This window comes from Orbicella faveolata, unplaced genomic scaffold, assembly GCF_042242905.1.
Source record: "Orbicella faveolata isolate gen_17 unplaced genomic scaffold, um_ofav_v1 contig_14, whole genome shotgun sequence".
Classification (NCBI taxonomy): Eukaryota; Metazoa; Cnidaria; class Anthozoa; order Scleractinia; family Merulinidae; genus Orbicella; species Orbicella faveolata.
The window spans coordinates 8,064,397-8,089,453 of NW_028301541.1; the positions used below are offsets into that span (position 1 = coordinate 8,064,397).

At 40.0% G+C, this 25,057-nt stretch overlaps 1 protein-coding gene across 5 annotated transcripts; it reads left to right on the forward strand.

The window, feature by feature from the left end:
* The first annotated feature begins 463 nt into the window (after window positions 1-463).
* LOC110040143 (ammonium transporter Rh type B-A-like) lies at window positions 464-24,301 on the forward strand. Of its 5 annotated transcripts, XM_089286427.1 has the most exons (10): window positions 5,481-5,770; window positions 7,321-7,485; window positions 17,394-17,589; window positions 18,024-18,319; window positions 19,233-19,411; window positions 19,681-19,818; window positions 20,056-20,192; window positions 20,874-21,055; window positions 21,510-21,583; window positions 21,790-24,301. In XM_089286427.1, exons 1-10 carry the CDS (start codon window positions 5,590-5,592, stop codon window positions 21,862-21,864), a joined length of 1,623 nt encoding a protein of 540 aa, XP_089142553.1. In that variant the 5' UTR covers window positions 5,481-5,589; the 3' UTR covers window positions 21,865-24,301. The 5 variants fall into 5 exon arrangements, with proteins under 5 accessions (XP_089142557.1, XP_089142553.1, XP_089142555.1 ...); XM_089286431.1 differs by lacking the exons at window positions 5,481-5,770; window positions 7,321-7,485 and adding an exon at window positions 464-659; XM_089286429.1 differs by lacking the exon at window positions 7,321-7,485 and having other exon boundaries at window positions 5,483-5,770.
* Window positions 24,302-25,057: the final 756 nt, after the last annotated feature.

Sequence of the window (25,057 nt, forward strand, 5' to 3'; positions counted from 1 at the left end):
AACCGGGGCCTGAATTACAAATTAAAAAATCGCCACAGTGCGAGGTGTCACCAAGTGATGACAAAGTCGCTATATAATCCAGCTTAGGCCAACCATACTCCTTCTTTTATTTGTTTGTTTGCTTGTTATGTTCTGGGGATTTTAAATTATTATTTTTTGCTAGGTCAGATACGAGATACGACCTTAATTAAAGCACTCTATCAAATGACGTTCTCGATCATGAAGCTCTATGTTTTCAGAGAGAAAATCAAAATTCCTTCATCCCAAAGAAAAAGTGCAAATGGTTTCCGGCATACAATCAGTGCATGATTATATTATCGCGTGACCCTTTCTAGTGACAGATTCGCTCTATGTTATTTCCCTGACGAGGCGTATAAATTTCTGAAATCTTAACACGTTTAAACTTCCGACGGTTCAGCCTTTCACTGAGCGCGCCACTGACAGGTTCATCAATCGACTTCGTCGCACAGAGCTGAAAATGAGTTTGAAATTTTCCATCGCTTGCGGTCTGTTCCAGTTGTTGCTGGTGATTCTGTTTTCCGTCCTGACCAATTATGGTGACCATGCTTCTCCACCACACAAACGCAAGGGAGCCCCAGACACCTCTCCCAATGTCTCTGAAACGCTGCCCGTGAACGATGTCAGCATTTATTATCCAAGTAAGAGCTAGGGATGTTAAGTTTAATTTCTTGCAGTACTTGAGATATAAAGCGCTGCTGCGAGATTTTAGCTCAATTTTATGTAACCATCTGAAATGTTGTAGACTACAGCTGTATGTGCGTCTCCTCACGGGACATGAGATGGGTGGTGGAAGGAGAGAATAAGAAGGCAGAAGGGAGAAAATACTTCTAAATTGGCTTTTTGGGTTTTCTTTCGGCTTTTTGAAGAGTTTATACCATAACAGCGGCGTAAGCGTCAGGTTTTGACCTAAAAAATAGGTGGCCAGGGGCAAAGCTAGGTACAGCCGGCCCAGCCCACCACGATAAAAACAGACTTAACCTTTTCGTCTTCTTTTCTCCTTGACGAATAACGAGGTAGTTTTACAGCCTCGGCCAGTTTGCTCGCGATTTTCCAAGCCTGTACAGGATAATTGACAAAAATTAATAATAAGACAGCCAACTTCAGGGCCGGCCAACGCCCAGTTTTTATCTTGGAAGAATAGAAGCTGAGGTAATCATGCGATCACAGGATTCCTCTTCTATATTGCGTACATAAAATCTACTATATATATATATATATATATATATATATATATATATATATATATATCTTAAGCCGCTGTTTTTATCAAGAGCTTCCCAATTTGGAAAAAAGGTCAGTGGTTTGTACGTGAGGTTATGTGTGTCAGAAACTTATTATGAGTGGTGTAAGGTTGCGAACATGGCAGCTTATATTAATTACACCAAACCGCCACACGTAGGAATAAAAATATAGGTTGAGTTTGAGGTTGAGCTTGGGCAACAACTTTGCCTGGTCAAAGTCACTAAACTCCGTGAGTTCTGTTAAGTCATTTTGTTGGAAATTCAAACGAAGAACAAAAACAAACAAAAAGTAAATAACGAGAAGCCTGGAAATGTTTTCATTTCTATTTTCTGTTGGCAATCCCGTCTTGAAACTTATCCTCCTCAGTTTGTAACAATCCTCGTTTATTTTCGGTCTATTAAGACTTTTTTGGAAGTTTTACCGCTTGGTGAACTATTATTAGAAGTTTTGTTCAATTTGAACGAAATGTTGTACATAAAAAAGAATAGCTTACAATGTCGTGACATGACTCCTTTAAAAATGCAAGTTGTTTTCAATGTGAAAAACATGGGATTATCGCGACTTGATTACCGGAAATGGTCCTGCTACTTGCCGCAGCTAATCGCTTTGGGCGCATTGACAGATGCACGTAAAGGAATGCACGGCAATGAGCGGTATACTCAAACAATAAATTTAATATCCCAGCTGACCAATTGTTGGTATCTTGCCGCCTCCAGCTGCACTATAAGACACCCGAATGACACCTACTTCTCCGATTAGCAGAGACACTCCAAAGGAAATCCCAGGGATTTTGGGAAACAAGGGAACATAGTCACTTTGAACTGGGGAACAAGGGAACAATACAGAATATCTAATTAAGGAAGCAAGGGAGCATAATCATATTAAAAGGGGATCACCGGAACAAAACATAATCTCGTTCCCAGGTCCCTCTCTTGTCCTCTCTCGAGGGAGAAAGAGAGAGGAACTTGGTAACGAGATGTTCGCAGTTATTATCGTTAATTCTTTTCGCAGGTGACAAATAGTTTTTTCGCTGTCAGACAAACAAAAAAAATTCTCAATGACGAAGGGAAAGCCATGTGCTTAACATTTCGCTTACATCAAGACCCGCCAAGACAAGTGATTCGGTACACAAAATAGGATAAATTCTAACCTGTGAGAAGGGGTTCATGGAAACTGACCAAGCAGAGGTTACAAATATAGACCGCGTGCTGTCTGTTTTCTCATAAGCATTGGGAAGCCCCAGCTATGGTAAAAGGGTTTTCCGATAAGAAGCGATTGAAATAAGACGAAGATGAGAAGGGATCTCAGAACACCCTGCCTTTGCGTTGCGTCCGCGAAAAAACAATGCTCGTCGGAAACCTAACAGGACAGGCTGACTGCAAGAAGTGGCTTGTGCATTTTGCTTGTGCGTATTTTATTAAGTCATGTTTGTCTTTCCAAAGTACACTCAAAATCAGGTGATTTCCTATCCAAATTACACTCACATTACGGGTCCTACAGACCCATGCAATTTTGTAAACTTTCAATGAAATTGACTCGAGTTTATTATTATTTTTAAATTCTAAATTACACTTGAAATCATATGATTACCTGTACCAATCATAACGAATTATACAGCAGATTTTGCAAAAAATTGCTCTTTTGGAATCCAGGGGTAACTGGCTCATCGAATTAATACTAATTCATCTAATGCAAGAACTGTTTAGTTGGCAAAAACTTAAAAGATAATTTATCTTTTGACCGGCGACAGTCCCTACCCGGGCTGCCATTATAATGCCACATAACACAAAGGCTTGGGGGGGGGGGGCTGCAACCCCCCTCCCCCCCCCCCCCCCGCCTTAGTTTTGAGCAGCATCTTTTTGGTTGTTTGGTTGACTCGTCATAAAAATAATAGAATTGAATTTTTTAAAACGTAGATGTTTCACTCCCACCTGATTGGCTGTTTGTCAAGTTAGGAATTGAGATAATGTACATTACGCGACTAGGTATACAGATTTTATATCATTTCTTCCACTCCCAAACGCTGAGGTAGGTGTGTAATATGACACTGGTATTTTTCTTGAGATTCAACAATTTCATCTTTAAAATTAAAAAGTCAGTTAGTGTAGCATGTAAATACGTAAACAATCAAAATGTTCCCATAGTAAAACAGAAACCAAACAGAAACAGAGACCAGCGTATGGTATGGATCAAGTTTGGTGACCTTTTCCAATGAAGAGTGGGATTTTGTGTGCACCGTTCGTCAGTTGTTGATTAACAGGTCGTTGTTGATAGGTTCTTTTGGCAGTTGGGACGCGCTTAAGTGGCCGTTGCCGTTATTGAGAGGTGGCCGTTGTAGAGAGGCTAAAATAAGAGTGAATGTATAGCCCGTTCACCGGGACAAAAAAAAAAGCGCCGTTGTAGAGAGGTGGCTGTTAAAAGATGTTCGACTGAGGCCCTTGCACTTGGAAACTCGCATGGTTGTTACTTGTAGACAAACAGGAAGAAAGTGTTCTATTCCGAAAGGCTGACTCTTGTTTTTCAACGGCCTGTTTCCCAAAATGTTACACCTCGATGTTCAAAGTTCATATTGCGTGGTCTGATGTGAAAGTTCTGTGACTGGACCAAAGGTCCAGTTATGCAATCAATGTACTTAACTTGATACAATATTGCAAGTTAGGCCCCATCCCACACCACACGGGAGAAAGTTGAAAACGCAGCTTTATTTCTAAAGTTAGGCCTACTGTCTACACTAATCCGTTATCAAAACGGAGCTTTTCGTAAACGCTGTTTAAACCGGGGGAATTTGAAATCGCCGGCTTTGCGTTTTAATGTGGACGAGTTTTCCTAAAACACAAATCCAAAATGACCAGTGATTGTTACGTTGTCAACTTCGGCGTCGTGTGGAGAGAAAACATTTGATGCGTTTTCAGAATGAAAACGCCGTTTACAAATTTCTCCGGCGCAGCAGTCGCCCATTTTCCTCAAACAAGAAAAATCGAAAAAATAGGTGGGAAAAATAATCAAGTGATGAATTAAAACTGATGTTTTACCTGAAATGATTCAACCACATCCGGCGACATTTGCTCTTGACTACAGGTGGGCTTAAAAATTATTTTTCAATCTACACCGCCCCACTGTCCATGCATGACAGTCATTCGGGTCGAGAAATACCCTCCTGGAGGTACCGGGTCAGCAATCAAAAACGTGATACATTTGCAGTATTTTGAAACGCGCGCCTTCACTTAAACTTTGAAAGTAATGCAATTGGCAATCACGCCCTTTGTTTTTGATTGAGTGTCATGTAACTCAAACCAAGGCACTTGCCAATCACAAGGGACAAAGACCATCCATCCAAAACTCGAAGTGAATACATGTAGCTGATGCGAAACGCGGGAAAACGAGAGCGAGCGCCTGAGTGGCGACCGCTTCTCACTAGGGGACAAAGCATGAGTCTTAAACGATCTTTTAGCTAATCGCTTATTAAACGTAGCAATGCAAAAGCATGCAAAGCGAGTGCGAATGAAATTATTTAATTGATATCCATCTAGAGGCCAAAATCCAAAATAGGACTTGCGAAGAACAAAGTCCAATTAAACATCCGAGTCCAACTAGTCAGGTGGACATTCAATTTTACCTCCAAGTATAGGAACCTTGCAAATAAAATACGCACTTATGTAAAAATTTTCTCTGTCTTTGCACTCTGCATGCTTAGATAGCCTGTTGAGTTCTTTGAGAAGCTCTTTAAAAGTGATTGTAAGCGATCTCTCCACTAAGCGACCCAAACGACCTTTAGGGAAATACCCACTGCTCTTTTAATTCTATTGTTTTCTATAAAGTTCTCTTATAAGTGACCTAACTCTCAAAACATATATTGTGATTTGTGTTAGTCACCATAAACTATACAATACCTGATCATATTTTAATACCGTAATATGACATTGCCTAGTAATGTTAGTTGATAAAAATCACACGAATTAAGAGTGTACATGGATGATTTATGGTTCTCTTATAGTGGTTGTTGTTAAATTGGTCTTTGTTGTTGATTCCTAATCGCTTTAAATAGCGCATATTGCTATAAACAGCCGATGACATCCATCTTGGGTAATCCCCCAAAAAACTATTTGATTGCACGTTAATTAAAATAAATAAATAACAGAATTACATTAATCATGTGACTAACTAACACGAGATCGAACCATGGTACAAATTCGAAACTCCAGTCCAAAACGAATCAAACTACGTAACGGACTCCAGTATAAATTTCAGAAAACTTTCACACTTCGCTCTCGTACGGCTAAACTTCGTCGCAGGTTCCATTACCGTGCTAGTATTTAGGAGCTGAAGATGACCAAGAAATTTTCCATCGCTTGCGGCCTGTTCCAGCTACTGCTTGTGATTCTGTTTTCTGTCCTGACCAAGTACGGCGACCATGCTTCTCCGCCACATAAGCGCAAGGGCGCGCCGGACACCTCTCCAAATGCCTCTGAAACGCTACCCACGAACGATGTCAGCGTTTATTATCCAAGTAAGAGAGTATTTTAAGTAGAATTTCATATAACGCTTAAGATAAAATAAGCTTTTAGTTGTTGTCCCTTAATTGAAATGATCTGACATGTTCTTGATGACTCGCTTGTTCTCCACGGAGAACGGTTGGGAAAAGATACCTTGGTATGGGTGGCAGAGGTGAGTGTAAATAACTCCCAAAGTGCCGTTGTTTCAAAACATCTCCGGCGTTTTACGCATTTGGCCGATATCAGCCGCGGCAATTTTATATTTTAGTCTCATATAGCGTCTATCTTTGGAAAAACGTAAAAACAAGATTAAAAAAGGAGCGCAAATCGCTAAACTGAAATTGAACATGCTGTGAGGCGCGTGAATAATTCTTTTTATTAAGAACTTTGGAATCTGGAATCTCGATCTATCTCTTTTTAACGTCGAAAAATTATGTGCTTTGCAAACTTGACTGATTTGCGGAATCACGCAAGATCAAATAATTGTGAAGTCAGAAACATGACATTCTCATGACAGCTACTTAAAATATTGTTTCAGTAATTTTAATTGATACTTTTGATAGTTTGATTGATACAGTTCGATTTCCCGGACAAACGAAAAGATTTTTCTCGATTTAACATGTTCGATTCTGCAACATTTGGGCTGCAAATCTCGCTTTTTAGTGGCTTGATCGAGACAGCATTTTATTTTAAACAACAGATGCTGTGGAAATCGTTAATTTATCATGGGTCACAAAAATCTGTACGGCGTTTCACCTTCGTACGTTTTCGTTTATTACAATCCGCGAAGCCAGTCGAATGCAGTGCGAAAATGGTATTCCAGTAAATAGAATAAAATGTCAATCCGCAAAATTGAATTCCTTTTCAATTCTAGGTTCGATTACCAGCCGCTGTTCGGGAAAGGAGCCCACCTGACTCGAGAAAGCGGCGGAAATCGAGCCTATTTCAAATCATGTCAAATCTTTTTTAAACCCTCCCCCCCACCCAAGTCGAGATGTCCGCCACTATGCAAAATCACAAAACTCAACTTCTTCCTAATCTTGTCAAACGTGCGTGACGTGGTTGTTTTGAAATTTTTCTTAATAAACCCGTGTTCAGGTCATAAGCTCGACATGTGCCTTTAGTTGTCACTTGACTCAACATTCTCTCGCAAAGAAAAAAACTTAATAAGCTTAATGTAAACCGATTTTGTTGTGAAAATTGATACGGTTGTTTTGATACAGTTGCTGGCGTGTTGGGGTCATAAGTTCAGCTTGTGCTCGGCTACCTCCCAAATCACTCGTTTAAAAATCAAATTCCACCAAAATCAAATTGAAGAAACATTTGTGTCAATTATCAATCATTTCATTAATTCATTCAGATTAATTAATTAGTTAAATCATTCTTCGTTCATTCATTAATTGATCAATTATTCGAAGTCCATCGAGTCTTAAGTCCATTGAAGTCCATCGAGTCTTCAAGCTGTACTCGAGGTACAGCTTGAACTGAAATGCGAATTCAAAGGGTTTGTCGCAAGAAGCTAAAACTGGGCTTGAATTTTTCCATCATTTACGGTCTGTTCTAGGCACTGCCTCCGATACTGTTACCCGTCATGGTCGATTACCGTTCTATAAGCTTCCTTCTCTACTGCCCAAGCAGCAGGGCTCCAAAGGAAAAACTCGCAACGACACTCCACATGTGCCCGAAACGGAAGCTGCGAATTCGAATGACATCACCATTTACTATCCAAGTAAGGGCAATGTTTACTCTGATTTATTGAAATATCTGAGATAAAACATGGCTGTATGGTGAGAAATATTGATAATGATCTCTGTTAACAATGTTTGTGGCAAGAGCACGTGCGTCCTTGCGGGAGGATGGGTTGGGGGGCGTCGATGGGGTGGGGGAGAGGGTACAGCGTGGGCGGGGATGAAGGAGGGATACGGTAAGAAGTTCTCGAATTACCTCAGCTTACACCTTAACGTTCTACCTACGTTTTGCGTTTTTATTCGGTGTCACTTGTGGGAATATTCTGTTTTGGTCTGAAATCAAGCATTTACAAACCAGGTGTCAATCATGCGAGTTTACCGTTGACCTTGCAAGCCCAGTGTCTCTACAATCATACCCAAAATTCTTGAAGTATATTTGGTCTATTATTCCTGTGAAATTGTTGTCCATGGCAATTCTAAACATTTTTACAACCTGACCGAAATAACTCGAAAGTTTTCAAACATGTGCCGTACCTACGGACAGAAAAAAAAAATGGCGGAACTAAACACGACTCAGATATTTACCTCCTTGGGGCCAAGGCCTACTTTTTGTCTAAGACGAATTAAAATGAATAATGAAATAACCCGAAGCCAATAACTCTTAGGAAGAGTAAATTAAATTTATCATGTCTTGAACAGTTGTCTGTACAGTATCCCAGGACCTTGCAATTGAAGAGGTAATTATATTTCTAGCTAAGTAAGGTCATGTGTATTTCTAACTGAAAAGCCAAGGTCGGAAACTCCAAAGATAAGTGTTTAACCTCAAACTTGTGATGTATATGAGATCTTATCGAGCGCGTATTTCGAGCACAAGGTACATCACATTTCAGTAAAGCTCTTTCCGGTCCCAGAATGTATTTGAAAAACTAAATCCAAACAAAAACAAAACTATATTTATCTCCATATCGTTCGGTCAGCAACTATTTAAGTAGTCTCACGTGCATAAAACGTGCAAGGGTCACTTATCTTGTCAGGCGAGAATTTCGTCGTTCAATACGAGATGGCATACCCCTCTACAACATTTTATTGTCCCGCGTGGACGACAGTCTATACATTCACTCTTATTTTATCTGCCTCCTCCACAGGCTTTTCGTGTTTTTTTCTTAGCGCAAAGAGCGATTGGGTGACTGGGAGTGAGCAAAAGGCCGCAAGCGGGAGCTGGTGGCGAGTGAAGAGCGCGAGCGCAGGGTGCGATGGGAAGGGGAAAAAGAGAGAGAAAGAAAAGTCGCTTCGCGTTTCCTCTCCTCCCCATGATTCCCTGCGCCACATAAAACACATCCCAATGTAAAACTCTCATTGTACCTGAAGAAGGCTGGTTTGGCCAGCCGAAATATAGTACACCTTCAAGTGACGTTCCCGTTCTCTTGCTAAATCAGCCTATTAGGAATCCAGGGAGCACTTGGTTAGTGCTCCCGGGTCTTGATGGGACTCGGTCCGTGCACGGTTCGTCCACTCATTACTCAACAACAGTAAAAGCCAATGTAGTGTCTAATTTCAATTTTTTACTCCACATTTTACCAATACAGAACCTTGTTTTACCCGAAACACATATCGTTTTATTATATTTTAAATCAAAACCACTTTGCCTGATTAATGTAAATAAGAAAAACGTCAAAATCTACAAAAATTGCCAAAATTTAATAATCATTACTTTACTTCTGCACTGACAATAAGCGAAAAACAAAATCAACTTCTGTTTTATCGTTTTTCGTTTTATGTACAGATTTAAACAGAAAAACGAAAACTACAATCGACTTCTGTTTTATCGTTTTCTGCTTTTTGCCCAAACTAAAACAAATAAACGGAAAACAAAAATCAACTTCCGTTTTATCGTTTTCTGTTTTTTTTTTTGCGCAAACTAAAACAAATAAACGAAAAAGCAAAAATCAACTTCCGTTTAATCGTTCATTTGTTCTTTGCCTAAACTAAAGCAAATAAACGCAAAATAAAAATCGACTTTCGTTTCACTTTTTTCTGTTTTTCTTTTTGTCCAAACTAAAACTGACAAATAAACGAAAAACAAAAATCAACTTCTGTTTTATCGTTTTCTGTTTTTTGCCCAAACTAAAACAAATAAACGAAAAAACCAAAATCAACTTCCGTTTTGTAATCGTTCATTTGTTCTTTGCCTTAACTAAAGCAAATAAACGCAAAATAAAAATTGACTTTCGTTTCACTTTTTTTCTGTTTTTCTTTTTGCCCAAACTAAAACAAATAAACGAAAAAACAAAAACCAACTTCCGTTTTATCGTTTTTTTCCCCAACAACGGCCTGTTAATCAACGACTGACGGACGATGAATACATTTTCTCATTTTGTTTTTATTGTCAAAAAGGTCACGAAACTTGATCCGTACTGCGCGTAATTAGTTTCTATTTCTTTTTGGTTTCTGTTACTGACATATTTTGACTGTGGTCCTTATATATATGTTACAGTGAGCATTTTTTAAGGTAGGGTGCTTTCCATTCAACCAAAATTTCCCGAACTTTCGAAACGGGGCCAAATGGTATCGAAATCTCTTAGGAAAGTTAGAACCATTCGAACGAAAATTCTGTAAATTTCGGGGGGAAATCAAGCGGAAATTCTCGGCAAGATTTTTTTTTAAATAGGGTATACCTAGCCTCAATAACGAGGTTGTCTTCTTTCACACGGGAAATTTGGGGAAATTCAAACCGAAACTTTTGGTCGGATGGAAACATCACTAGTTCCGAGTCACCAAACCCGAGTAAACATTATTTGTGTGCAAAACTCGCGTTTTTTAAAATACTTCACAGGTCTTTGCATAGTTTCCTCAGAGGGGAATCCAATCAAGTAGATATGTGGTGGCCTTCGAAGCTTCATGAAAGCTCAAGGCGACTAGAAGAGTGACTTTTCCAGCGAAAAACAGTTTAAAATCCTCAATTCCGTCACAGACTCTCTCAGCCTTCCTAATTTTCTTAACCAGTTTGGCATTTCTGTTGCAAGGATGTTTTACATTCCCGTTAAGTCGCCTTGGAGTAATAGGTTGATGGTCAAGACTCAATTTTTCAAACAACTGATACCGAATGCAAGTTTTTTGTTGCGTTACACTGATCTATTTGCTCCTTGATATCGCAATATCCTGTGGAATTTTTCAGTTTCACTTTAGAAAAAAAAAACTAATTCGCTTCTGTCAAAATTTCAAACCTCAAATAATTCGTTCTTGGCGTCAGTTCATTATAAGAAAAGGAAGCCTTTAATGGCACCGATTCTTGCCACGTACAAAATTACCTTTAAATTGAAGGAAACCTGAATCGAAAATAATAGTTTTATTAATTCCCCGAATAGAAAACCACTTCCAAATGGCATAAAAATATGTGAAACTAAAAATCACAAAATTAAACTTACCGCAAAAATTTAGGACCTTCGTACTCGGATCGGTTACTTGTTAAATGACTGTAAACGTCGACAGTTTCAAATTTCACCAGGTGTTGTGTTTCTGCGCGTAGAAATTTCTATCGTGACATTACCCCGCCCGACTCAGTCTTGCCTCGTCCCTCGTATACTCGTCACTCATTCCACTTCGGCGTTAAACGAGGAGCTGAAAATGGGCTTGAAGTTTTGCATCGTATGCGGCCTGTTCCAGGTGTTGCTTGTGGTGTTGTTCTCTGTCCTGGCTGATTATTCCGACCATGCCTCTCCGCCACACAAACGCAAGGGCGCAACAGACACCGCTCCCAATGCCTCCGAAACGCTGCCCGTGAATGATATCTCCATTTATTATTCAAGTAAGAGCTATGTTCATTTTGTTTTCTTATAATTCTTGACCTAAAATGCGCTCTGTTAATTTTTATCTTTGTTATTCATATGATGTGTCTTCACGAGTCCTCCAGGCTTTCGAAACAAGAGTGTCTGTTGTTTAATTGAGCAACAGTCGAAATATACAGACCTTTATAAGAATTTATACGAAATAAAACGGTTATAATCTCAAATCTAAAGTTCCGAGCCTTAAAAACGGCTCAGCTTGCGTGTTAGTCGGGGTTTTTTTCTTTTTTTTCCGACGTTTCCCCGGCCTTTGAGGTTTCAGATTGATTCAGACTATTTACTTCAGTGATGCCAGACGGCAAAACAATTGAACTAAAAAAAGACATATCATAAATTGACCCAGAAACCACATGGGAAACAATGAAATAAACAAAGACTGCCTAAAGACAGATATGAGGTCAAGGGTTACTGGAATACTTTCTAGAGAAAATGCAAAAGGAATAGAAATCCTGCCGATCGAGGAGAAACCTCGAGTGCAATTCAAGTGACTAGTCGGCCAGTTTAGCTCCGCAGTAATTACAACCAGTCGGATACAACCATTAAGCCGTGAGATTACAGCTGTAATCGCATTCTTCGAGGCAAACGAGCTGAGAGGCTTTCATCGATGTGCGAGTCGTTGTAAAAGCAAGGTAGATTTTGGCGAGTTATTACCCAGAAAACCACTTCAATTGCGGTCTCGAATCTTCGTTATTTATCAAAGTGTCTGGCGACAATAATATCGAACCAGAAATGTGGAAGGCGTCAATTTAATATTTAAAGACATTTAATCTTTAATTATTAAATTTACTCGTTTGCCACAAAATTTTCTAAGCTTTAGATAGACTAGATAAAGATTAGAGGATTTCCATCTACTTGATCAGATGATGGTGGGACGTGACTACATCAAGTGCTATTAAGTTATAATCTTTCCGATTTTCGTGGTTTTTGTCACGTCCCGCGAAAGAAATTCAAAAATTCCCCCTAAATATTTCCCGCAAAAAATCTCAGATTTTGCCAAACGTTCTTCCCTCTCTTTTGGGTTCTAAATAGAAAGTAGACCTTATCCAAAAGTTTATCAAGCGACAGCGGAGCTATAAAAGCAAAGCAGAGCAGAACATACTATAAGCAATCTTGATTAGCTTGTTTGGCAACTCTGCGATATCTTGTTATACTTGTACGTCGGTTTTCAAGAGGAATTGCGGAAACGGTATTGAGGCGTTGTTACAAGCATGTGATTCCTCTTGACCGCAACTAGCTTTAAAAAAATGCAGAAATAAATTCCCTGCACGAAAGCCGTGCTAGACTCTCCCTATGGCAAAATTGCGTCCCGCGAAGTATAAACTAAATTCTGTCAAACACAAAGGATCACCCTCGGTGTTATGTTGTGAAATATGGTATAGCTGTTGATATGTTCTTTTATGTTACCAGCTGTATTGGGGTCATAAGTTCAACATATTTGTTAGTTATATCTGCTAAGCACTTGACGGGCTATTGCAGCAGAAACAAGGCTAATTAATGAGTGTTATCACTCGATCGACGTGGTGTGTTCTTTTTCTACTAAAATATGAGTTGGAAAGTTGTAATTTCTGTCTTATATATGGTCAGCAAAATCTCATCGATTCCGTTCACCACTGCTGGCGCCCATGTCTGGCCCCAGTCCCTTGTAGATGAAAGCGTCTAATCAGGGGCTCAGGGGCTCCTGGTCTAATTGAAACACGACTCACAACCTGCTAAGGAAACGTTAAAGCAAAAGAAATGCCAAAAGCGCAGACTTTCACAGCAAGGATACCCGAATCATGAACACTTGACATTCTTTGTACATTGCTTTTTGGGGAGAATAGTACTTTTCTATGAATCACATGTACATTTTTAATACACCTAAATTAAGCTATTATTTCGATCAAAATCGCACGTCCTCTGTCCATTTTAAGATCGAGTAAATGCACGCAGATGCTTTACCTTGATTCATACGGTAGATTCACTACTAACTTTGTTTACGTTTTTTGAATTCTTGAAATCTCTCCTCATTAGCAACAAGGGTCATACCGTGATCTTAGTCAAGCGATCTCTAAGAATAAGATAATCAACTCACATTTGTAGGATTTCTTTCCCGACAAAGGGTTTCTCATAAAAGTAAAAGGAAAACACGAGTTCGCACTGATAACGCCGCAGTTTTACGACGAAAAAGTGTCGATTTTGCGTGGATACGTACCGAAACCTTAGGGGTGGAGCATTTGACCTTGGAGGGAGGGAGTGGGTGATAAAAAATTAACAAACATATTCTGCAAGAACACTTGTCCAAAAAAAAATTAATGTTCACTTCCACTGCCGAAACAAAATTCACACACGTTCAGTGAGCCGAAAACAGCATTTTGCTACATGGAGGAAAAAAAGGTTATGCTTAGACAAATCGCGAGAAAAACATTTCCCAGTGCATGAAAGCCGGTTAAAAAAAAAACTCGTGCCTGCATGCCCCAGATTTTGAAAAGAATATAACTGTTTTGAGAAATTTTCCTTTCTCTAAACGGCAAAACGTTAATTAGCCAAAACACAGCAGAAACAGTACTAGCCGTATGTTCGATGCTGATAACATTTCTGTAAGAAGTGATGTATTGTATCTGGTGTTATTGCCTGCAGTCTGGCTCCAAAATTACTTCAACGCCATCAAAGTCAATAAAACAGAAATGTCATATGCTATAATCTAAGAATATTTACAAGAAAATTTTCAGCCTAAAATCTGCAGAAAAATCAGTAAGAATATTCACCCTGGGCCGGAAAAAAACAATATTCTTATAGAAAAAAAAAGTGTATGTAAATCCGCTAAAAAGAGTATTTTTCTTTTATTTGCACACATTGGAAGAAATCAGAACTCAACCAGAGTGAATCATAGAGTGGTTTCACTCAAATGGCCTGTAGCCATGCAAATATATTGGAACATAACGAAGTGTTTACAGAAGAAAAGTTCAACTCTCACAGGATTGGTTTGTTACAGCAACATGGCCGCCGTTTCATTGTTTCGGGACACTATGGTTGCCATGACGCCATTTAAAACGCTCTATGACTAGCGCGTTGTAATATGACTCAGTGCCAGCTAATAACAATAAACCAGCATTTAATAATAACTAGCGGTGATTTATTTAAAATAATATCGGCCGTAATTTGAGCTATTTTAAAAGGAAATCATCTAAATCCCCTAAAAATGGGTGGGGGAACGACCATCTAGTTTTAAAATGATTTGGAAAGGCTTCGAAAGGGTCTTCGGAAGAGAATATTTTAGATCTAAATATCTATCGGCAAAGGACGACTTTATGCGCATCTTTTGTTACAGATACAAAGTCCTAGCAATATTAGTCTTATTCCTCCATTACCTCTCCCGTCCAACCCCAAACGGTCTGGCAACTATTTTTATCCCGCTCTTCTCTTATAAGTGTTTTGCGTCAGCCAAATTTGCAGGTATATAACAGTTCACAGTTGAGCGATTTTACTCACTACTACCAATCTTTAACTTCATGTAGATGTCTTTCATCGCTCTCTTACGACCTTTGCTCTCTTTACTTTTCCTATGAATCATAGCATTGAATTTCCGAAAATTTTGCGGCCATTTTTTTAACATATCTCAAAATCCATTCGCAATGTAATTAGAGGTCGAATATCACCTGTGGCGAGGCAACGATTGCCATGCATACCAGTCATTGACGCGAATCATTAATGATTATGCAAAACATCGTAAGAGATTTGTGAATTTGAAAACAAGATGGACGACACCCTAGAAATGACAACTTCGCTGCGAATACCGCTTAGATCGGGCAGCCCAACAAGGAAGCAGCCACGCAATGGAACCGCAGTGAAATTTACGCTTCTGTTATTGTTATTCCAATCTATCCTTGTGGTTTTGTTCACGATTCTTACTGATTACGGCCAACATTCGCTTCCGCCCCAACGCGTCAGCGTGCAAGAGAAAGTTGTCGGTAATAACACAACTCAAACAGAGGTCATGGAAGGCGAAAAAATAGAAGTCAACGATATTAGTCTTTATTATCCAAGTAAGTAGACATTTGCACTTTTCTCCGTTGGGTTTCATCGCGTGAGGGCTGTAGTTTCACCGACATTGAAGCGTGGAAACTGAGCTGTTTGAAATTATTTAATACACGCTTAAGAATGGGAAGTTTGTTGATTGATCATGACCTCCTCAGGGTCTTAAGGTGTATGCAAATTTAAAGCAAAGTTTTGTTAACTTTTTGACGTATTCATCAGGAGCTCTCGAAAGTTTTGCTCAATATGGATTTCGTTTGAATGGTCACACACTGCCTAAGGTTTCATTCATCAATGTCATCTTGAAAAGCACAATATCAGACAATACCACATCCCAGGGGGGAGGGGTACTCCTTTAATCAGCTGTGTTGGTCACGTGTCATGCACAAAAAAATCTCGTTTATGAGCTGTTTTGGTCCGAAATGGGATACTAATTGTGATCATTTTGCTTGAAATTGGGTATGTTTTGATTCTGGCTTGGAATTGAGTCTAAGGTTTAGTCGGACTGAACTATTTTTTCTTCATCAAAATCAGGGAATATTAAGCCTTCGCTCAAACTGTTATTCAGACGAGAGTTATCGCTGGTCAACTGGGTTCGGGTATTACAGATGTGCACTGATTTCATAGGTCTGCAATAGGGTATGGATTGTAGGTTCAGTTCTAAAATAGGGCGTCATTGATCGAAAAGAATTCCAAGAAACAAACAGCTCCCGCCCACAAAACATTTCTGGGAGTATACCGCTTCCTGGTCGCCATGAAAGTACTGCTCAATAGCTTTCATTTGAGTGGCTATACACGAGGGTTTCATCCGCGGACTTAAACTGCGGTAGAACCATGCACTTAGTAAAGCGTAATAAATTACAGTACCACATGAAAGTACTCTCAATAGCTTTCATTTGAACATTTGGACGCGTAATAAACAGTACCAAATGAAAGTTTTGCCAAAAGCTCTCATTTGAATGGTCACACACTAGGGTTTCATCCATAAAATTAAAAGTTAGAACCACCTTGTGCAGCTTAATCAATAATAAGTAGCACATAAAAGAACTGCTCAATAGCTCTCATTCCGGAATGGTTACACGTAAGGGTTTGTTCGACATAATGAAGAGAACCGCGTCGTGTTACTGACCAGTATCTTTCATCCTTATGGTTACAAACTAGGGATTCGTCTTTGGGGGTGGTCTGTACGTTATTAAATTACGACATAAGATGTCTCTTTCTTCCTTACTTCCCTACTTACTGTCTTGTCATATCAAGTAACATGTAAAGACTTGATTTCCACCCAGCAGAAACAGGTACCGAAACTGCTGGCTAAATTATAAAAAATTTGTTTAATTATCTTTAGCAGTTTCACAGTGATTTCCTTCTTTGCGACATGCTCCGAATAAATGTAATAGCCAAACTCTCGCATGTAAGCAAAAACAAAGGTGTGGCTGACCAGAGCCTTTAAGTAATAGGTTTTAAATTTGCTCTTAACTACGATTTTTCTATCAACAATTACTGTGTCTGGGTTTAAGACAATTCAAAGATCATTTAAAGATCAGAGAGCCGTTTGGAATCACCTAAGAAGTCGTGACATATAAGCATACTTTTGCAAAAGTTTTCTCCTTTACATAATATTTATTTACTCGTATAGACCTGCTAGGGAAACGAAAATTGGTTTGAAAGATCGTGTGGCTCAAGAAATCGGGGGTAAAATTACAGTGTTCGACTTTTGGCTCGACTTATCGGGAGGTTCGAGAAATTGGGATTCCACTGTAACTAACATCAAAGGCAAATTGGATGTATAGAGGAAAACAGACCCATCTCTCTCTTCGGTACCAGCCTGATGTCTTGGCGCTTTCACACTGCATGCTTCCCCCAAACAGTTCCCCCGGGGGTGGGAGAGGTACTCTACAAAGTTTCATACGAGGAGGCTCCGCCCCGAGGTCCAACCCCTTGCCCTTGGGAAACTAATTTTGAACAAGATACCCCTTGCTTTCGGGGGAGCCTCTCTGTATAGGACATTATGGGGAGTACCCCCGGGAAACAGGCATGTACCACAATCAAACTGTCGCGATATTGAACTTACGTTCTCTTTTGTTTTTCTCACACAGTGTTCCAAGATGTTCATGTCATGATCTATGTCGGTTTTGGATTCTTGATGACCTTCTTGAAGAAGTATGGCTACGGTGCAGTCGGCTACAACTTCTTCATCGCCGCACTTATGACTCAGTGGGGTACCATCGTGACGGGATGTCTTAACCAGATTTACGCGGAAGGACACGAGCATATTGAACTCAGCATACAAACGTATGTAAAAATTATTCTTTATCTAACCCTAAATAACAAAAAGGGAAATAAATTTGCAAAGGGTTAAAGGAAGAGAAGTTTTCACAGACAAATGAGAGTAATTTTTATCGTGAACCGTCAAAGGAAGTGTCAAATTTTCTATCTATTTGCACGTATTACAAGCCTATGATTTTTGGTTAAATTAAAACTTTTATCTCCACGCATTGCAGACCTATGTTACTAGCCCCAACGTTGCTAGCTTGGTCTCCTTACAGACTACCACGGTAACTGATCTTGTTGTACTTGTCACCAAGTGTTTCCCAAAGTGAAATCCGTGAAGCTCCGGGAGATTTTCTTTAAAAGACAGGCGGTAACGAATAGAGAACAACTCTTCTGTGATCTGTTTTACCGAAAGTAAAGTTCTTATTTCTTTGCTTTCTTGTATTTGAACGCAGTTTGGTCACGGCGGAATTTGCGGCCGCTACAGTCCTCATTACCTACGGAGCTGTCCTGGGAAAAGTGAGCCGCCTGCAACTGCTCGTCATCGGTACCCTGGAAGTCGTGTTCTATGCTATCAACGAACTGATCGCTGTCGAGTTCCTCAAGTACGCTGATGCCGGAGGCTCGATCATCATTCACACTTTTGGAGCATACTTTGGACTGGCCTTGTCCCGGGTGCTTTACACCAAAAAAGCTTTAGACAACCCTAAGGAAGAATCAAACTACCATTCGGATCTGTTTGCCATGATTGGTAAGTCATCCCTCTCTTTCAAGTGAACTGCCTAGATTTTCTTTGTCATTGGAGGATGACGTCTGACGTCGTCACTAGCGCAATAGTATAGCGCGCGCCTCCGATCCCGACGTTTCCGTCCCTATCCCACCCCTCCACCCACCGAGGGATTCCCATATAATAAGCAGATAATGCTCTCATGCTCGTCGTACCATTTAGAGGTTACAAAAGTGGTTTTGGAACCTCTTAGGGTATTCACAGGTCCAGCGACCAATTAACAATTAGACCCGTAGCCCGCAAGGGCTACGGGTCAATAGCCCATGAGGCGAAGCCGAATGGGCTATTGACCCGTGGCCCTTGAGGGCGAAGGGTCTAATTGTTTTAGTATCACCCAACTAGTCGGACAGAAAAGGTAATAATAAAGTTAGCAAGTGCAAGTTGAAGAAATATTTATTTGGGAATAAAACGAAAGAAAGCGTCACGCTCGATGGCGCCAATTTCGCTACTCGATGACTATTACTAATAGTCCCCTAGTAGCGTAGCCAATCAAAATGCAGGATTTGCATTAGTCCACTAGTTGGGTGATACTAAGTGTAGTTAGATTTCACGCATCCTACCGAACCAAATAAAAGGCAAAAATGCGCCTCTAGTAGAATATTCCTTGAAGTACTTAAAGAAATAATTCCAATTGTTATTTTGCAATCAGAGATAGCGCAAGGAATTCTACGCTGTCACATTTGTCTGAAGAAAGCTATAGCTTCAGTCATAACTCGCGCCGACAAGGTTTTGACTCTGAGAAAAAAATTAACTGAATTGTAAGGTTCCTACGCGATATGTAGCTTATCATAGCTTTATTTCACTTCAAAATAACTGTGCCCTTACCCTGAGTTTCGGTAAACGCCAAACTAATTAAAAAACATTTTCACTTTTATAGGAACTGTTTTCTTGTGGATGTACTGGCCTAGTTTCAATGCAGCTCTAGTTGCTCCTGATTATGTTGCCCAGCATCGCTCCGTCATCAACACTTACTTTTCACTTGCTGCCGCTTGTGTCACAACTTTCGCTCTGTCCCCCGTGTTCCAGAGAAATGACGGCAAGTGGAAGCTAAGCATGGTGAGTGATCATTCGCTAAACTCTCCTGATAGAATGATAATTTTCAAGTAGACCACTGAGAACTGCGAAAACCATTATCTGGATCAATTTTTTAAGAGTAACTTTTAAAGAAATCGTGATATAAAGTAGTTAGGAGAATTAAAATTTCGAACCTGTAAGTGATAAGCTTTTTTTGCGATGGTTGTTACTTTTATCACTTTTATTTTATTTTTCAAAATATCTTTAATATAGTGACGTTCATCGTCTAATAACTTTTTTTTCGTTCCCAGGTCCATATTCAAAACGCGACTTTGGCCGGTGGCGTTGCCGTGGGAACAGCCTCCAACATGTCAATCAGTCCTTGGGGAGCTCTTTTGATTGGTTGCTCTGCCGGAGCACTGAGCACCGTTGGCTACGCTTACTTGACGGTAAGCAAAACTTGCCCGATTGTATTTTATCGAGTAACCTTGTAGGCCCGCAATGCGTCCAGAAAGACAGTGAAAGACCAAGTCACTTGAAAATTCGAACTGACAATTGAAGATTATTTTAAAAAAAAACATTATTGTCTTTATTTTGTACAAGTAAGTAGAACCAATGTTTTAAGCTGGAGCGATAATCTCTTGAATTACAGTCTATTCTCCTAATTACTCGTGTTTTATTCGCAGCCATTCCTGACAAAGTACACGAAAACTCACGACACTTGCGGCGTAAACAACTTGCACGGTATGCCGGGAATCCTTGGTGGTATTGCAGGCGCTATAGCCGCCGCGCATGCGGATGCCGACAAATATGGATACGATGGGTAAGCTTTTTTTTCTCGTGGAAATCATGCGAGTTCGGGAGGGGGGATTCTGTTTGAATAAAAGCGAAGAGCGGTAGTAAGTACCCGAGAAGAATAGTTTGGAAACTTGAGAAATGAAACATATAATTCTGCCGATGGTGAACTCATATTGAACTGGCTGCATGCTTGAGGGAGCTGGTCACCTACTAAAGATGGTCGCTAACAAGTGACAAATTAAGAAATTTGAGTCTTACGTTAATTTTGGCTTTTAAAGAGAGGTGCCATGGAGAATCCTGGGGACGAGGAGCGTACGAAAGGAGGTGAACTCACATTGAACTGGCTGCATGCTTGAGGGAGCTGGTCACCTACTAAAGATGGTCGCTAACAAGTGACAAATTAAGAAATTTGAGTCTTACGTTAATTTTGGCTTTTAAAGAGAGGTGCCATGGAGAATCCTGGGGACGAGGAGCGTACGAAAGGAGGGACTACCGCCTGAACCCCAGGATTTCGCGCGGCTTTTAGTTTTTCGCAGTTTTCTTTCGCGTCACGCAAGACGGACTAAGCGAGAGAGGGACTACTCGCGATCGTAGTCTAGAATAAACTAATCATTTGTGTCTTGATGTCTCAACGAGCTATATAGCTAATGAGTACTATCGATCCAAACAAGTGCATTCAGTGAAAATCTCTGTTCTTTCTTTTCAGTATGTACAGTTTGTGGAGTGCCCGTGCCCCAAAGAAGAACTCCACTGAGTACTTAAGACTGACCAACTTGGGTGTGACGTTTGACGCAGGGGAGGGTCGCTCAGCCAAAGCTCAGGCTGGTTACCAGATCGCCGGATTAGCGGTCGCCCTTGCCATCGCTGTCCTCGGAGGAATTGTGACCGGTAACGAGTTTTGCTGTTTCTTTGACATAGAATAAGCGATGGGGCGCGGTTGTGAAATATTCGACTACTAAAATAAGGCAACCATCTTGAGACAATGCGAAAGGACTCAAGGCATTCGCGCGCTTCAGTTTAGTTTTCTTTCTGTTTTGTTTGCTTCTACTTGTGAGTTTTGCACTATGACTAGGCACCCATAGCATATTATTTAGGCTGACCAAACTTCCGCTAGTCGCATCTCTGTTGTCACGCAACGTTTGTCAGGCAAGAGACGTTGCGTGACTACCCAAAACGTGACTCCATAAGTCGCAGTAACAGTTTTTAGCAGAATAACTCCTCTGCTAATGAAGGCTGATTGGGCTGGTTGAAAGTGCTACGAGAGACGTGCGGAAAAATGCACGGAGAATTTGTTTGAAGACAATGAGAATTAAAACTAATATGTGATTTTCTCTCCACACAGGCTTCATTGTGAGGTGGAAAATCTTTGATCCACCCAGCAGGGAACAAATGTATGATGACGAGGACTACTGGGAGGTGAGTGTTTCTTTTCTCTCTCTCTCGTTGTAGTTCTTGATAGGGAGTAAAAAATCAGATACATGACCCAAGCGCGTACGAAGTACAATTCTCGCACGCAGATGAATAAAGCATCGCGCGCGTTTATACGTTCTCGCGCGGAAACGATAACCAATCCCGGCAGTCTATGCGGCGACTGAAAATTGTAATATTGCTTTCTCCGTCAGGTACCATGCGAAGAGCCCAGCGACGATTTAGAGGTTGTACATGTTAACAAAGACGAAAGTGAGAACAAGCTCTGAAGGACCAGGACCAAGTCGAAGCTCTTTTACCATGGAAAATGTTCCATGGTATATTTTTTTTTAATTTTCTTCCATCCAATGGCACAACTTTGTTTTGTGCGACAATCTTACAACAAGCCTACAACATGAATTGGTTTCTGGTTTTGATACCTGCAAATTGCTTCCTGGGTATGGGTGCTTCCTAGTGTCGTGACACGACGTGAAACATCTGGAGTGATTTTGAAACATGCTTTTAAAGCCCGAAGAGAATCGTAACGTCAGGCGATGTTACAGGATTTTCAGATGCATAAGACAAAGTTGTACCGTTTAAATCGGCCCTCAGTCTGATTTGCAGCCGTTATTTGGATTGCCACGCAGTTGTTTCTTTAGTAGCGTGACAACTCACATAACGGTTGTCCAGAGACCAGTCAATTATTGGTCATTTGCATTTTTTTTCTCTTTTTTCTTTCTTTTTTTGGCCATTTCTCGTCACGAACACCTTCGGGAGAAGATGGCTACATCTTTTGGCATTCATAATTGTGTTTTTCAGAATCCCTGAACCAAGAATTATTTTTTCATTTCACAAACTCACGAATGCATCTTTTTTTCTCTCAAAAAAGGATCGAAAAGTCCTTGGGTGTTTCCTCTAACACTCCTAAGATTGGACCATGTTTTATTCTTCATTCTTTAAAATTCAGTTACTTTCTTTTTCAATTTCTCTTCGCACATTAGCGGTGAAAAGTTCCTTAATTGAATCAATTACAAAACCAATAAAAAATGTGCTATTTTCATCTACAGTATCAAACTCCTTGAGTTTGGTACGGTGTATAGCTAGCTAGCAACAATATCAATCAATACTACAACTGTACATTGTTATTTAGAAATCAATTTTATTTTGAAAAGTTTTAGACAGTATACAATTGATACTGCTCATAGCCTGTGGGCAAACTTTCTAACCCCAACTGCAAGAGAGTTTAATTGCTGGCAGAGCACGCTACTAACAGCTTTCAAAAGGACAACTATTGGATTTTACACGCAGTTAATGCTCGCCAGATACATCCATAATGGACACCTTGGGAACCGAAGTTAGTTGTCGTTGTAATGAGGTGTCCGTTTATGTAAGGAGATAGGAGAGTGTAATATGAGGGGGTATATTTTAATTTTAAAAAACTAATTTTAAAAACGCAAAGGGTTAGGGGGCGAAAGTGACCAAAATTAGGACAGGGGATGGGGTGGAAGGGCTCACCTTGAGAGCAGGCTTTCAAAGGAATCTTTAGTGCATCATATAATTAAGCAAACTCAGTATCCATCAGGAAAGCTATCAACTGTGCTCGATTTATGGACATCATAGTATTGTGAGAAAATTGCGGACTTTTACTTTCTTAACTTTGAACTCTTCTGTCAATAGCATGAATGCCGTGATCGCTCTTTAAATAAGCAGAATTGACATACAGCCGGACTACGATAGGTCCACTCTCTTTGCGCCCGTCACGCAATCTTCGTACGGGAAGATTGCGTGACACGGGGAGAAAGATTGCGTGATAAAAGAAGCCGGGTTTGTATACTAATACAACACTCGTAAGTCATTGCCAATGAACTGGCCGTTGTGGAGGGTGTCTCTTGGTAGTTGAGACACGCTTTAGTTTCCGTTGCCGTCTTGAAGAAAACGAATGTATGGACGGTTTAGTGAGACAACCTTTAGCTTTAGAAGAGGTTTTTTTGGTAATTCAGGAAATTTTGATAGATGCAGTAAAATTGTTTCTTTATCTAACTGCATATGCGTAGATTAGAAATATCGCGCTAATAAAAGAGTACAAATATCTCACGATATTTTCACTCCAGGAAATTAACCTGTTTTACAGGTTATAGTTGTAACCCTCTTTGTTTTCCTGAGCGCGTGCGCACCGTGAAAAACAGTTAAAGGTTGGTTTTCCGAAAACGACAACGTCGGATAATAAGTCTTTTAGATATTTTAGTGTTTCTTTAGATTGTTTTTTTTACTTGTAATTCGTACCCGCTACGTGCTTGCCAACATACATGTACTGCAAGACGGGTAGAAAAATAAATATACAGCAAATATATTGATTCATAGTTAGGGCCAGTTCATTTAGTTCACTTGGTGCTTAGGGTTTACTGAAAATGTATCGTTTTTCTAATTAGTAAATGTTACAATTCCAAGATATTTTATTAGGAGTGAAATTAAATCTAGCGTTATCTAATGGTTACAAGTTGAAGTGATTTTCTGCAGTTTTGAGTGAATTTCAAGTTAATTGTTGGTTTGAACGGAAGTTATCGAGTTTGGTTTGGTCAAATAAAATAACTAGTGAAATCAGTAATGTCTTTACATATCTCACAGTTGCCACTCATTATACTGATCTCTTTGCTCACACGAATAAACATAACCTATTAACCTTGCTTTAGCAGTATCGGAGAAAAAATAAATGATATGAAGCTTCAATTATTGCTGTTTCAGTATATTGTTTTCTCGTTTTGTTCATTACAAATAATTTATTTCCGTTGCAATACCTTATTACCTTAATTTCCCTGCCAGTATCGACCAACAGTTACATTCTCCTTATTACAACATCTAAACCTTATTTAACAGAGGTATTGAGAGTTAAGAAACTCGTCAGCTTCAAAGTGTTGCAGCGACAAGCCTCGAGTGATTTCATTTGTTATTTATGGACAAAAGTCAGTGAAAAGGTACGGCTGGCGGAAGGGAGAATTGGTGAGCGGCTCAGGGGCTCCTGGCTAGGGCTCAAAGCTTTTCTCTCTCTTAAAGCCGGGACAAGAAGGCCCGTTTCTTGGTAAATCTAGCTCTGAGACAATACCCTGATTCATTTTAAGTTTGTTTCGCGAGCCCTGCCTGGAACTCTTTTGCGGACAGAACGAGTCCGGGAGCCGTAAACCCCCCAGCTACCCCTAAAGGAGACCAATATGGGTGTGGCTTTAGTTTTATTAGAACCCTAGAGTATACCACTTAAACCAACCGCTGTTCAGAAAGGAGAACGCGTTACTAGGACTGGACTCGAGACGTAGACACCGGCGGAAATTGAGCCAAATATGGAATTTTTCTGTTATTATTTCTTCGAGTGCAAGATACTTTGACAGCTGAAAATAGTGTCGTTTCATTATCAACACCCTAAGTGAGACCAGACGCCTTGATTGACCTTGATTTATACCCCTAAGCGTGACGACATGCAACCCGACCTTT